The sequence below is a fragment of the Podarcis raffonei genome, chromosome 1 (genome assembly GCF_027172205.1).
Source record: "Podarcis raffonei isolate rPodRaf1 chromosome 1, rPodRaf1.pri, whole genome shotgun sequence".
Taxonomy (NCBI): domain Eukaryota; kingdom Metazoa; phylum Chordata; class Lepidosauria; order Squamata; family Lacertidae; genus Podarcis; species Podarcis raffonei.
In genome coordinates, this window is record NC_070602.1 from 62121512 (window position 1) to 62136174 (window position 14663).

A 14663-nucleotide genomic window follows, 5' to 3' on the forward strand; every position below is an offset into this window, starting at 1 on the left:
TTCCCCTGTCACTTGCAATGGTTATAGATTCACATAAAGCCTGCACAACTTGAATTCAAGTTTCCACCTTGGATCTGATGACTTTGCACTACCAGACGAATGAGGAAGATGACACATTTTCATTCAGCCCTCTAGGATCATCACATGCAAAACTCTCTTTAGCTACAAGCTTCTGAAAGTTAAATAGCCCAAACTGCTTCCCCTACTCCCATTTAATCCAGTTTAATCCCTAGGGAGCAAAGCAGGATAGTTATAGCTGCTGACTCAAGCAGATTGGCTGCAGTCCAGAGCCCATTTACTCTAGAGCAGTAGTATTAAACTCAGTGTGATTCTTCCAGAATTGAATGGGTTATGGATTAGACCAATTGTCAGAAAATGAGCCATCAGTTCAAAAAAGACAGCAAATCATTTTCAGCAAGTGACTACAATGGTCGTCAGCAATCCTGTAAACAATTTGGTATTTTTATCATATTTACTTCAGCAATGGGAGAATGGGAACAAAAGTAAAACAAGGAAACTCACAATGAAAGTGTCTGAATGCAGGGCTTGCTCTTAGAAGTCTTTCCTGCTTTGATCTATGAGGAACTTTTTGTACAATGTGAGCTGTTTCATGCATATGGAAGAGCACAAAAAGTAACACTTTGGTGACTAATCCAGCAGCTTTTATGCTTTAAAAGCTGTCCGCGCTTAAGAGTCTGTGCAACTCACTGTGTGACCTTGGATTAGTCTTTCTCCCAGGGTGTTTTGAAACTGTGCACCGCTCTGACCTCCTGGGAAGATGCATCCATGTCGGCTCCTGTGCACGGTCAAGAATCCCAATCCACTTTCAAATGTCAGCCTGAATGCACAGTCATTGGAGGTGCTGCCCTCAGGGTGCAGGATGTCAGGAACAAGGCTATCAGGCATGGTCTACCGTCCCTTTCACATCTTAGATGTCTGCACGGAGGGGGTGATCTGAACACCCCTTAGGACAGCAGTCAAAATGAAGACCATGCTATGGTGTTATCTGAGAATTTCCCATCATGTAGCTATTTTTCTTCTTACAAAGGACTCATATGGAAAACTAGACATTTACAATACAATGACTTGTTGCCTTTGCATCAAAGAGACTATTGGCTCATGTTTTGAACTGTAGGGAGATTTGTTTGTTTGTTTGTGCTAATGGATTTCCAAGCTGTCCACCATAAGATTCCAAGGCACATTACAACAATATAAAAATGCTGCATTTAAATCAATTTAGAACAATGACTTGCTGCTACTTCTGATTCTTCCTCCTTGCTCTTGCTACAGTTGCCTCCTTCTGCTTCTTCTTCCTTCCTCCTTTTTCCATCCTATTTTCTTCCAACCTTCTGCTATTCCCACCTTTGTGCATCAAAAGACTTTGGTGACTATATCTGTGCAACCATGATTCAGACCAGCATTATCCTATTCATGTGAAGGGGCTGAAGATATGCTGCTGCCCCCACACCTGATTTCCTGGCCCAGCTCCTTAACATCCATGCCTTGAGCAGCTGAAGAATGAGGGCCTATGCAGATGGACCTCTATGCGATCTGAATTCCCTGTGCACTCAGAATTCAAAACCATACAGCAGCTTACACATATAGAATGCTACACACGTAGACCTCCCCACATCAGCCAGATGTGTGGACATTGCCAGGGGGAGAAGATAACAGTGTGACACAGTGGTGGTGCCTACAAAATGGCTTCTTCTGCTCCTTCTTCACATCAGTATAGGGTCTGAGAAGGAAAATACTGTGTGTGACACAACGGCATAGCTAGCCTCTCGGGTGCCCGGGGTGGCGCACGTGCCCTGCACCTGGGAGCAAAGTGAGCCCCCATGGGGGCAGGGCAAACCAGGTCAGGGCGCACTGTGCAAAGCCTCTCTGCCACCTCCCCCTCAGCTGTAGGGCGGCTGAGGGAGAGGTAGTGGGAAGATGCAAGCCCCATGCTGCTCTTTCAGGCAGCGTGGAGCCTGCAGCTGCCCAAGCCACAACTTCACTCCCAGGAGAGACGTGTGGCTCAGGCAGGCTGCAGACCCCACAGTAAGTGCTGGCCCCTGCTGTGTGGCGCCCAGTGCCAGCCGCATTTCATTGTTTGTTGACTGAACTAAAAAGTTTTGTGAGGGGGCCCCCCATTTTTTATTTTAAAAAACTCATATTTTTGCCATTTTGTCACCCCCCTCAGTGATGACACCCGGGGCAGACCACAGCCACCACACATCCCTTTCTACACCACTGGTGTGACAGATTCCATGCCCATTACGCCGACAGGGATGGGGAAGGAGTTCATTCAGGACCAGAGCTGAGAAGCAACAGGTTTCCAAGTCAGCTTGAGATTGTTCAGACAGCTGCAGGCCACCTGAATTGCTAGTTGCCCTTGCCAATCTCCTTATCTCTAATTTTATAGCTTGGTCCAATGGACCAAGCCAGCAAATGGCACAGATGCAAGTGCCTTTTGCAAGCTAAACTGGAGAACTCTCTGTAGGAAGGATGGGAACTGGGATACAGATTAAATTAAACTGAGCAGATGTTATTTGTCAAGAAGAGATGGTCTGCCTTGCTTCACTTGCCATTAAAGCTGCTTATTTCTGGGGAAGAGTGTTGCACGATTGAGTTGCTGTTCTTTGCTGATAAATGGCTCATAGGATGACAAAAAGAAAGATAGGAAGAGGTAGTACTGTATCTTCCTTCCCAATGTACAACTCCCCCCCCCCCCCTTTTCAGCTCTGCTGTGCAGAGATGGGTCTCACAGACTAGGGCATCAGTCTTCAGCGCTGGCAGCTGGTCTGACCATAGAGTTTAAGTTAGATGAAAGCCCAGACATGGTAAAATGGATAAACTGTCCTTTCTTCAGTTCTGAGCTCCATATACTCTTATATGATTCACCGTCCCTCTGTCTGTTACATTTATATTCCATCTTTAGATTTTTTAAAAACACACACCACATAAGGTAGCAAGCAATGAAATCCAAATAGAAAATAACTGATCGACATAATAAAGAATCAATACCACAGCAAAACTGTATAAAATCGCATAAAATAAAAAGTTTTAAAAGCCCCCAGTTAAAACATAATTAAATTAAAAATACATATTAGGCTATCCAACTTGGTTGTACTCAGAGTAGTCCAACTTCAGTTAATTGACTGAAGTTAGTCATTAATTTCAATCAGTTTATTCTATGAAAAGCATATTGAATGAAATCCATCTGTCATTTTTGTAAGTGCTTATTTTTAAGTGTGATTTGAGCTAAATAAAATCTATTATTTGAATTCTGCTAGACTTTGTCCATCCTTCCAGCTAAGTAGCAGCATCAGCGGGGTTTATTTGTTTGTTTTTTTAATAAAGAAAGCTAATAATTAGTATAAGGCAGAATTCCAATATAATGAAGAAACTATGAAGTTTGTGTTTACAGTGTGCCTCATGAACAGCTCTCTCTCGCTCTCGCTCTCTCTCTCTATATATATATATATCCTCAGTGAAAATTGCAGAGATAATTGCATGACTAAAAAAACCAAAAAAACTCAGGCATTACTGTAGTCATTTAAGGGTAGCAAAAAATATTGAAGTAGAAAAGCAATCCGTTCCACTTCCTTCATACAGCCATCTGCTGTCCGCAGTTGTGTGCAAAATATCAGCTGATATAATGACAATAATATTAAGAAATCAGTGTGCAAATGAATGGGGAAAGATCTATAGTCTCTGGGCTTTCTGAAGCTGTAACTTCTTTAAAAAAGGTAAAGGTACCCCTGCCCGTACGGGCCAGTCGTGTCCGACTCTGGGGTTGCGCACCCATCTCGCTTAAGAGGCCGGGGGCCAGCGCTGTCCGGAGACACTTCCGGGTCACGTGGCCAGCGTGACGAAGCTGCTCTGGCGAGCCAGCGCAGCACACGGAAACGCCGTTTACCTTCCTGCTAGTAAGCGGTTCCTATTTATCTACTTGCACCCTGGGGGTGCTTTTGAACTGCTAGGTTGGCAGGCGCTGGGACTGAGCAACGGGAGCGCACCCCGCCGCGAGGATTCGAACCGCCGACTTGACGATCGGCAAGTCCTAGGCTCTGTGGTTTTACCCACAGCGCCACCTGCGTCCCTAGTGTCTGGGCTTTCTGAAGCTGTAACTTCTTAGTGTATGTTAAATCTTTAAAGTAGCTAACTATACTATCGATATGTACTATAATTTTAGCCAAGGTTTTCCAAGTTAATGGTTTTAAAGATATTTGATTGCCTTTGGAACTGTGATTTGTTGCACCTTTATTTTGTAAAGCTGCTTGTGACAAAACACTATGGTCTGTTTCCTAAGTCTTCTTCCTTCTCCTTTGTATGCAACTGTTCTCAGATTATTTCTGCTATTCTTACAGGAAAAAATGTTATTACACTGACTGGAGGAGCAAAACCATGGGCAGGTTGGTGGGTGATATGTAGCTTTTCATTTTGCCAGATAGTCACCCTGCTTAAAACCAATCCATCCTAGCAGTTGTAAATTTATTACAGAGGACCTTAAACAAGTTAATGGAAGCAGTAGACCTTGGCTGATTGTTTGTGTATATGGTAGTGTTGCTGTAAAAAAGAAAGAAAGAAAATGCGGGGTGTGATTATTCTTACAAAAAGATGGTGGCATCCAAGACTCTGAAAGAGCTTTTGGGAACCCTCTATTTTGACACTATCATGGAGTCAGATCCTGAGAATGGTGCAGAATCTTGCAGATTACTTTCCTGTACACACACACACACACACAAACAAACAAACAAACACACACACCTGAAGCCCTCTATGCTCACAGAAAAGCCTCTCCAGGGATCCCCAAAATTGGGAGGAAACACTGGGTGTGAACAGAGCAGCACTCATGCAATATGTCTCCATCCAATTTTGGCCAGTTCATCCCTTCCCCAGCAGCCCCCTCCCCTTCCCACACCATTCAAGAGGGAGCCTCAACTCTCCAAAAAGCTCAACAGGGGAAGGAGAGGATGCAAAAGACTTCTTCAACCAGCTTCCTTCTGCCCATGGCTCTCAGGATCCAACCCACCATCTTTCTTAGTCCTGCTGCCTAAGAACCTTTTTATGTACACAAAGCATGGAGTTTAGTGCTGTGCTGAAAAATTCTCTTTGTGTGTGTGCTCTCCATTTTCCATCGATTAATGAGAAAAGATATTGCATTGAAAAATGATCAAAGTCACAGGAAACGTTAGGTGAAATTCTTGTGTATGGTTGCAGGTTACATAATTCTCATGAATGGTTACATAATTTTGAGGTGAGTAGCATTCCTTTCGTTCTGGAAATCATCTTACTGGTGGTTTGCACTCTGCAACCTTCCTGGATGTCTGTTTCTTAGTTAGCCCAAGACATCTTTAGATAAATCATCCTCCAGATCTGAATATTCAATAGCAACACCCTGAAATATTTTATTGTGTAAATTTACAACTGCTTATCTCCTCTCCCCAGTCATGCACGTGCTTGCTTTGCATCAAATACATTACAAATACATACATAGATATATAGAAATATAGTTTGCTTTGTATGGTATGTGAATTGTAATAGGGTTTCCCCCATCCATCCCAAACATCCACACGTGGAGATATATTCCTGTTGTATTAACAACTATTACTTACCTTGATTATGGTTTAGTTTTTTCCAATGGAGCTGTGTGGTGGCAAATTTACAGATAATGAAATCACAATGCCTAAGTGTGCTGGTGGCTTCTTTTTATTAACATTGCTCTATAAAGCTCTTGATTCTCAGTGTGAGGCAGAACTCCCAAAGGATAATCACAGTCAGATGAAATTCTCCTTGACCTTTCTCAGTTCCAGAGCCACAGCCACATGGGGCCTGGCCCCCTTTGAAATATTCAAGCTACCCTTTCTGAATTTTAAGCTTTCACATTCATTTTTTAAAAAAAAAATCTGTGGAGAAAAGGATTGAGGCAATATTACACTCAATCAAGGAAAAGTAAGAGGTAAACACCGGGTGAAATTAATTGGGCTGATCAATTAAAGAAGATTGGTTAATCATACGGGTTTTAGTCTATTAATCTATTTGGCATATTTGTATAAATACTTCTGAAGCATACTTTAGAGCATAAGAAAAGCCGTGCTAAATCAGACTAAAGGCCTACATAGTCCAGTATTTTGCAGTCACCGTGGCCAACCAGATGTCTATGGAAAACCCACAAGCAGAACATTAGCACAACAGCACTCTCCTGCTCATAATCCCCAGAAACTACTATTCAGGGGCACAAGATCTCTGATCTTGGAGGAATCATATAGTAATCATACTTACGTAGCCAATGATAGTCCTACCCACCATGAAGTTAAGTCCTTACCGCATCTTGTGGTGTCAAATTTATCTTGACAAAAATGGCTGGTGGTTGTGTGGATAGCCTGGCCCTGAGGTGAACCTGTACACACCGTTGTGAAGTGATAATCCAAATTGGCTTAACCATAAAGAAGCCAACCAAATTTGAAACCAACCTTCCACCACTTTCTCACCAGAGAATCCAGGTATCCTGGTTTCATCTTACGGCCAGTTCATGTGACTTAACTGTTGTGGCAACATTCATGAACTGTTTACCAAGTGAAAAGATGTCCACCAGCTTTTGGGGATGATGGAAGCCTACTGCTCACTACAGCCGATCTGGAGTTCCACACAACCATCTTATTACTTTGGCCATAAACTAGTGAAATCAGTCTGCATGGGCAATTGGGCTTTCCTTGTGATATCTTGGGAGGCAGTAAAGCGTTGCCTATGCTTGTGGTTCTTTCCTTTTATATCTAACAGGACCAACCCTCTGCCCTCACAGGGCTGTTTCTTATTTTCTTACTATATCTCTAGTCAATGAGTTTAGGAAGGTCTTCCCTTCAAGTTGTGAATATTGGTATTCTCATCTGATATTTGTATATGTAACACACATCCTACTTGCAAAAATTGCACCCTGACTTTAAAATGCAAATGTGAGAAGTGACTTAAAAGTGACTAATTTGACATTTTAAAAAAAGGTAAAGGACCCCTGAAACCAGAGCAGTGCACTGAAACGCCGTTGACCTTCCCACTAGAGCGGTACCTATTTATCTACTTGCATTTTGATGTGCTTTCGAACTGCTAGCTTGGCAGGAGCTGGGACCGAGCAACGGGAGCTCACCCCGTCATGGGGATTCAAACTGCCAACCTTCTGATTGGCAAGGCCAAGAGGCTCAGTGGTTTAGACCACAGCGCCACCCGCATCCCTAATTTGACATTAGTAGCTTCTTATACTGAATGTTATGCACCAGGAACATATTCCACTCACTTACATTATGCAACCATTTTCCATCATGTGTCCTTTTGTTCTCATTTGCATGTCATTATTAAAATGTTAACTTCATTTTAAAAAAGAAATATATATATATATATATATATATATATATATATATATATATATATGCAGTTTTTGTTGCCCTGGGCTGCTTTGGGAGGAAGAGTGAGCCATGAATGTAAAAATAAATAAATGAATAAAAACTTGTACTTTCACTGCAAATTTGACTAAAATAGCTGTACTTTACAAGATTCAACCATGGTGGTTGGCAAAGGCAGGAATACTGATACATTAAATAGTCAGATGTGAAAGCTGGGAAGAGGAATTTGATGAGAATTTTAAATTTTAATTTAATTTTAAATGTTAACTTTGTTATTGCTCTGTTTATAAAAAAACCCCACCCTAATCATCTTGTTTATAAGTTAATTTAATGTGTGTTGTTTCATTTACGCTGCTGTCTATTCAAGATACCTGAGAATACAGGCCTTGATCAAGAGAAGCATGTATGTAACTTGTGAACCTAGCAGGGCTTTTAATATATTTTGCCCTGTATTTTATGGCATTGCAAACTCATTCACCCCTAAATTTGCTCCAAAGGGGCATGGGGCTTGGTGCAAGCAAGCATGTACAAATCCTTCGAGGGCATTCAAGAAGTGTCATTTCCTACTTCCACTGCCTGAAGGCAAAGAAATATATCTTTGGGAAGACAGAGGGACAGACAGAGTGCCCCTTTCCCACTGGGAACACCCATCCTCCCCAGTGTTAAAACTAATGGTGTGGGTGGCTCTGCCTTTAAGATGGAAGGCACAGCCAGGGCTGGCCCTAACATTGGGCAAAGTGAGGCAACCCTCATGATTCCTCCCCACAGGATTTCATTCTGTTGCCCCATTGCCTGTGGAGAGATAAGGCCCCCTATTTTGGGTAAAGATTTAACAATATTAATTATTAGTCTACAAAAGGGAGACCATAGTACATACAACAGAATCATTAAACCATGTGATATAATAAATAAATCTGCCAATACTTTTTTCTCATCAACTCTCTGTAATTTCTTATTCTTTTAAAAAATGGCACTCCTATTAAAAATAACTGAATAGAACTAACAGTAAAATTCTGTTTGTCTACTCAGAGGTAAGCCCTGCAGAGTTCAATGGGGCTAACCCAGTCTACTTGGGAGCAAGTTCAATTCAATTCAATACGACATACATGGTTACTCTGGTTATAAATGTCTGCAGAATTGCAGCCTCAGTGGCAAAGGCTCAAGACAATTAATTGAGTATGTCCTAGAGAACATCTATGTCCCATTTGCTGCATAAGGTTTCTAAGTTTTTTGTGAAACAGAACATTGCATTTCTTTCTAAACAAATAATGAAATTTTGTAGCCTATAAAAGTTAACCAGTTTTCAGCAGTGCAAATGAAACAAGAGTTAATTTTGTTAAATCGTTAATGCAGTATGTTGTTATGGTTACCATTTACACATTTCAATTATCTTGGTCCTATTTATTTTCAATACATGCAGTATTGCATGTTTCGGTCTCTTATGTTTTGTTTTCTTTATATATAAATGATGGTTATGACCTTCTGGTAAAACTGAATTCATTCATTCATTCATACCTGAATCATTCTATGAAATAAAGTCTACAAGTAAACATACGGTGCAATGAGCAATAATGTATGAAATGCAATGCAGAGAGCAATAATATCTATGGGTGCAATTTAGGCTTTTAAAAGTCAATACGGGTTTGGAAAAGATTTTAATGATATGTAGATTACATCTCATACCAATGCAAATAAGATCACTTTCAGGACCCGATATTGAATTTTAGTGAAAGATTGCATTCCTTTTGTATTTAAATGGAAATTTTGCCTGGTTCAGTGCTTCCGGGGTGTGCTCCTCATTATTTGAAATTATTTCTTTCATTACCCCCAGTGAATTTATTAAGAGTGATGGCCCATTACAGCAAAGAAGTGTTACCTGTTTATTTGTTGCACTGATGTGCCAGTTGTACCTTATAAAGATGAATAAGCCATTCTGTTAAAAAACACTGTCTAGAGTTCAAGCAAACAGCAGACTCAGACACTGCAGCACTGAATACCAACAGAGTGAGGGCAAGATATTTGCAGAAGCAGGTCTCTGTGTGTACGTCCCCTGACAGAGTTGGATCCGTCCCCTCTCCCCACCCTTTACTCTGTGCACGTTGCTCCCACTGCTGGGTGACTGCAACCAGCACTTTGATCTTGGATGTGTTTTTCCCGACACTAGATTAGAAATGCAATTTAGTGTAAACAAGTGCAAAGTGTTGCACGTCAGGGCAAAGTAATTAAATAAATTTTAATTTCACATACATGGTCATGGGGTCTGAACTTGCAGCGACTGACTAAGTATGAGATAGCTTGATAAAGATCATCATCATTTTTAATTTGTATCCTGGCTTTCTATCTTACAATACTCAAGGCGGTTTACAAGCTGAAGAAACAAAAAATGTACATCTTATAACAATCTAATGCAATAGTAAATGTGACAATAAAACAAAACTTTAAAATAAGCAACCTACATCAAAAAAAGTAGCATTCAACAAGATGTCAACGGAGTGTGCAGCAGCTGAGAAAAAGGCGAATTCCATTAGAAAGGAATGGGAAATAAAACTGCCAAATTGTGTGACTGCATTTGGAATACCGTGTACTGTTCTGGCCTTTGCCTTACCTCAAAAAAGCATACAGTAAGCCTACAACTTACATGGGGGGTGCATTCTGGAGATGACACCTAAAGCCAAATTTGCATGTAGTCCAAACATATTGGGTTCAATGGCAGGTGGGATTGCCCAAATCTTTCTTCCTGAATGCCTCCCTCTTTATTTTATTTTATTTTTTATTTGCCAAGTGCATAAAGCTGAATGTGCAGGAGTTAAATGTGTGCAAGTTGTGGGCTGGCTGTACTGTAGAGTTGGAAAAAGGTTCAGAAAAGGCTACCCAAATGATTGAGGGGCTGAAGCAACTCTGAGGAAAGGTTGCAGCATTTTGAGAGTTTTTAGTTCCAAGAAAAGGTGAGTAAGAGAGGAAATTATGCATGACATGGAGGTAGTGGGTAGAGAAAAGTTTTTCTGCCTCTCTCTCATAACTTGTGGGCGTCCAATAAAACTGAATGTTGAAAGAGTCAGGACAGATGAAAGGACTTTTTCGTGCAGCACATAATTAAACTATGGAAATCACTCCCACAGAAGGCAGTGAGGGCCACTAACTTGGATGGCTTTAAAAGAGGATTAGACAGATTCAAGGAGGATAAGATTATTACTGGCTACTCTCCACAATAGCTATGCTCTGCCTCCACAGTCAGAGATGGCAACGCTTCTGAATACTAGTTGCTGGAAACCACAGGAGAGGAGAGGGCTCAAGCTCAGATCATGTTGGCAGGTTTCCCATCGGTTCCTGATTGCACATCATTGGAAGAAGATGCTAGACTAGATGGGCCACTGTTCTAGAGGCTCTTATCTCTCAACTCCCACAGTGCATCTCCACATCAGAAGCAGCAGCAGCAGCTGAACAAGAGAGCATCTGATGGAGCTCTGTGGTGACAAGGGCAGACCAAACCTGTGGTTCCTCTTCATAAGACTTCAAGAGGCCTGTAATTTGACCCTCAATAGAAGAGCAATATTTGGAGAGAGATTGTTTTATGCATTGCATTTGTATATTTTATTGATTTTTGTAAACCACCCAGGAGAGACTTTGGTCAACGGGGGTGGCCTAGAAATAATTCAAATAAATACCACAAGAAGAGCCCGGATAGATCTAGTCTAATGTCCTGTCTTGTGGAGAGACATCTCACTAACAAACCAAATAGAGTCAAAGAATGTAAAATGCAGATGACTCTGTTTTTATTTTGCTACAATGTTTTGTCACAGGCCCTACATATTAATTCTATTGCAACTTACGAATACAGGTTGGATGTTTAGTGAACATGTATAATGGAAACACAGCTATTATATTTGTGAGGCCTCATTGTATATTTCACCTCAGACTGAATGGCAACCCGTGAGTTATGTGAGGGGAGCTCTGAACCTCCAGATATTGCTGGACTACAATTCCGAAACTCTCTGACCATTGAATTTGCTGACTGGCACAGAAGGGAGTTGTGAGTGAAAAAACATCAGGGGCTTGCAGAGATTCTTTTTTTCTTCTCTAAATCCATTCATGTGGGCCATTCCATTCCATTTTTCCCAACCAGAGCAAGGGGAAGGAACACGCATCACTGGTAGAGCATCTGTCTTGCAAGCACATGTGTCTCATGTTGAATCCACAGCATATCCAGGTAGGTTTGGGAGAGACTCCTGCCTGAAACCCTGGACAGCCACTGCCAGTCAGTGTAGACAATAGTGAATTAGAGGGACTCAATGGTCTGACTTGCTACAAGGCAGCTTCCCATGTTCCTAGTGTTGGCAGTGCCACTTACAATACATTTTTTAATCCCCTGGTTGTGCAGCTATTTTTCTTCATTTTTGAAGAGGAGGACATTATAAAGAACGTGGCTTCATCTTCTTTGTTTTCCATTCTAGTACAACCCTCCCATTGCTGAGTAGCATGTAGCGAAATCTCTAGGCAAAGTGCATGCAAGAGATTGAAGTAATTTTCCCCCCAATGTTCCAGTTTGCAGAGGAATATGAGAGAACTGAAGAGCTGGTTGCCCAGAAATCCAATGAAACTTGACAAAGAAGCACTTCCTGACCTGGAAGAAACAGATTGCTATACAGCGCCCTTCAGTCGCGCACGCATACATCAGTAAGTGGGGGACCCATATGTATATATTCATAAGGCACCCTGATTAATATTTCACTTTTGCTCAGCAGGTGACATAACATCAATCACCATTAGCAGATGGCTGATGTCAAAACTGAATGGTATTTATATTCTAAAAATCCTGTCATCTATATTCAGTGATATCTTCTAGCGATAAACCTTTAGCAACGTAGGGTCAGGCACCAGTACCACCCCCTAGACTGGCTTTCTTTTCTCTAGGGTAATTTTGCAGTATTCTCAGAGCAACAATACTAAATTCAAAATGTATAAGCTACTCTGAAATCCTAAGGGCCAGAATCACAAGTGCTACATTTTTGTTTCATAAAGCAGGATCACAATTGAATGTTCCTGATTAAAACCATAAATCTCATATTCATGAATTTTGTGACCCAAGAGGGAAATCTCAGTGGTGCAGGGCCATCCAATTGGACATTAGCAGGTCACCAAAATACCCTATAGTGTTTTGTGTACATAAAGTTTTGGAAGCTTATTCCAAAAGGCCATTGTCTCAGAACCAGCTTGAAGATTGCTTGAATTGCACTACTTGCAGAAATTAAAATGTTTCAGGTTTTAGTTGCTCACAGTTTAAATGGGGCAATGAGATCCTTGAACATTTGAAGTCACCTGACTCATGGATTTGCTTTTCAGTATTCATTTAACTAGACTGAACTACAAGTTGAACAATTCAAGTGATATAAATAAGATCTTAATACATGCCCTTTTTAAGAAACATGTTAATTGTGTCTATTCAGAAGTACCAGTACGTCCCACTGAATTCAGTAGGTCTTAATACCAGGTAAGTGGGTATAAGAGTGTAGCCTAAGCTTAGGTTCTGAACCACATTGGAGTTAATTATTTGAAAATCATGGGATGGAAAAGGCATCAATGACTATATGGCATCCAAACCATTCCAGGGAGGCAAAGGTTTCTGGCACAAGAAGTGCGTGCTGCAACAGCAGAAGGGAAACCTAGCTGGGGAGTGATATTGGGAAGGGCTACTGCTGTGGAAACAGGACAGCAGGTGAACCCAAAAGGCAAAGGAAGTTTACTGACAGACGTTTGAATGGCAGAAAATGGCAGGTGCCCGTGCTTGTATTTAATGTGTGGAGCTATTTCGTTCATTGTGAGATATATTGTATGGTGATATTTTGACAGTTGCTTTGAAAATTAATCGACATCAACTATCTCTTCAACAGTTTTACAATAAACAACAAAGACAGTTTCTTCAGCAACTCCACGAGAAGTAGAATAGTACACCATATGCTGCAGAGAACGAAGTATGAAGATGGAAAATCAAAAATGGGTATAATTCCACTTGGGTATTAAGACTGCTTGTTGTTAGCAACATATCCTCTGCTAGCCAAAATTATTGAGTGAATATTTATACTAAAATATAGATAACATCCAATTGGAGAAGACATAATGGAATTTTCACCTGGGGACCCTCCAAATGAACACTTTCTTAAGCTTTCATCCAATTTTGCATGCACAATGCTTACGCAGATGTTAGATTATATCCAACATTTATTGCACATTTCTTCTGATTTGTTTGTTACAGGACAATAAGCATTCGTGCTGCATTCATTCTCATTTGTTTGTATGGTGTTGACACTCGTTTCCATTAATTAGTCTGTCAGTCATCCTGTATTTTTCAATGCATTTCCCCATCACTATCCAAACCATGAAAAGACTAAGGACTGGTAAAGAAAAAGTTATTTATATGCATTGTATGTGCCATATAACATTGTGCCACCAGATGTCGATGTGCAGTCCCATTTTTCTCTACCTGTTTTCCCTGTTTAAATTTACAATGCTTTAAATGGAAATGCTTCTTTGATGTGTCTAGATCCAACCTAATTCTTTCTAAAAAGCAGATTTGTTGTGCTAGGACAGCAGAGTCCCTTAATCAACATTAAAACACAAACCTAAAGCTTTGGAATGCACTTGAATTCTTCCTGGAGGAAGAGGCGTCCCTAAGATTCTTCACATAGGGTTACTATGTTTCGAATAGTTGTTGAGCTTTGGAGGAGGGGGCAAAGCAGTTGAGCTTTTGGGCAAATTCACAAATTCAGCTATTTTTTAAAGGAAAATCAGCGAAAAAGACACTGCCAACATGGGTTGCCACACATCCAGATTTTCCCAGACATTTTAGCAATTTCCACCCAGACGCTGCTTCCAACTGCAGTATTCCGGGTATGTCCAGGAAATTCTGGACGTATGGCAACCCTAGAAGTTCACAGAAAACTAACAATAGTTGTCAATTTAACAAAGTTTGTTAATAAAGGCTTGAATCCAAAGGTGTTTTGCACTTGTGAATAGGCCCTTATACTTGTGCAAGGTATCTACATCCAGTTCTTTTTAATTTCCTCATCCTGCACTCAGTCTTCTTTATAGCCATCCCACTATCATTATTTTGGAACTTATTTTTGATTAGGGATGCAAATAATGTATTTAGTTAGGGACACAAAGATTGTAGTCATTCCGCTTATCAGCCATAACAAAACAGAGCACAAACCTCCCCCAAAACATTCAGTTGTGCCATAAGTTCTTATTTTGTTAGATGCCAGCACAAATAAACAAACACACAAA

At 40.8% G+C, this 14663-nt stretch overlaps 1 protein-coding gene across 3 annotated transcripts in view; it reads left to right on the forward strand.

The window, feature by feature from the left end:
• The window catches only part of ANO3 (anoctamin 3), a 160536-nt gene that overhangs the window by 89577 nt on the left and 56296 nt on the right, over positions 1–14663 (forward strand). For 2 of the 3 annotated variants that reach the window (XM_053389410.1, XM_053389431.1), the window contains 3 exons: positions 4356–4400; positions 11925–12056; positions 13271–13377. In XM_053389410.1, the coding sequence (XP_053245385.1) occupies positions 4356–4400; positions 11925–12056; positions 13271–13377 (284 nt within the window). The remainder of the gene's footprint in view (positions 1–4355; positions 4401–11924; positions 12057–13270; positions 13378–14663) is intronic. The other variant, XM_053389420.1, reaches the window with a different exon arrangement.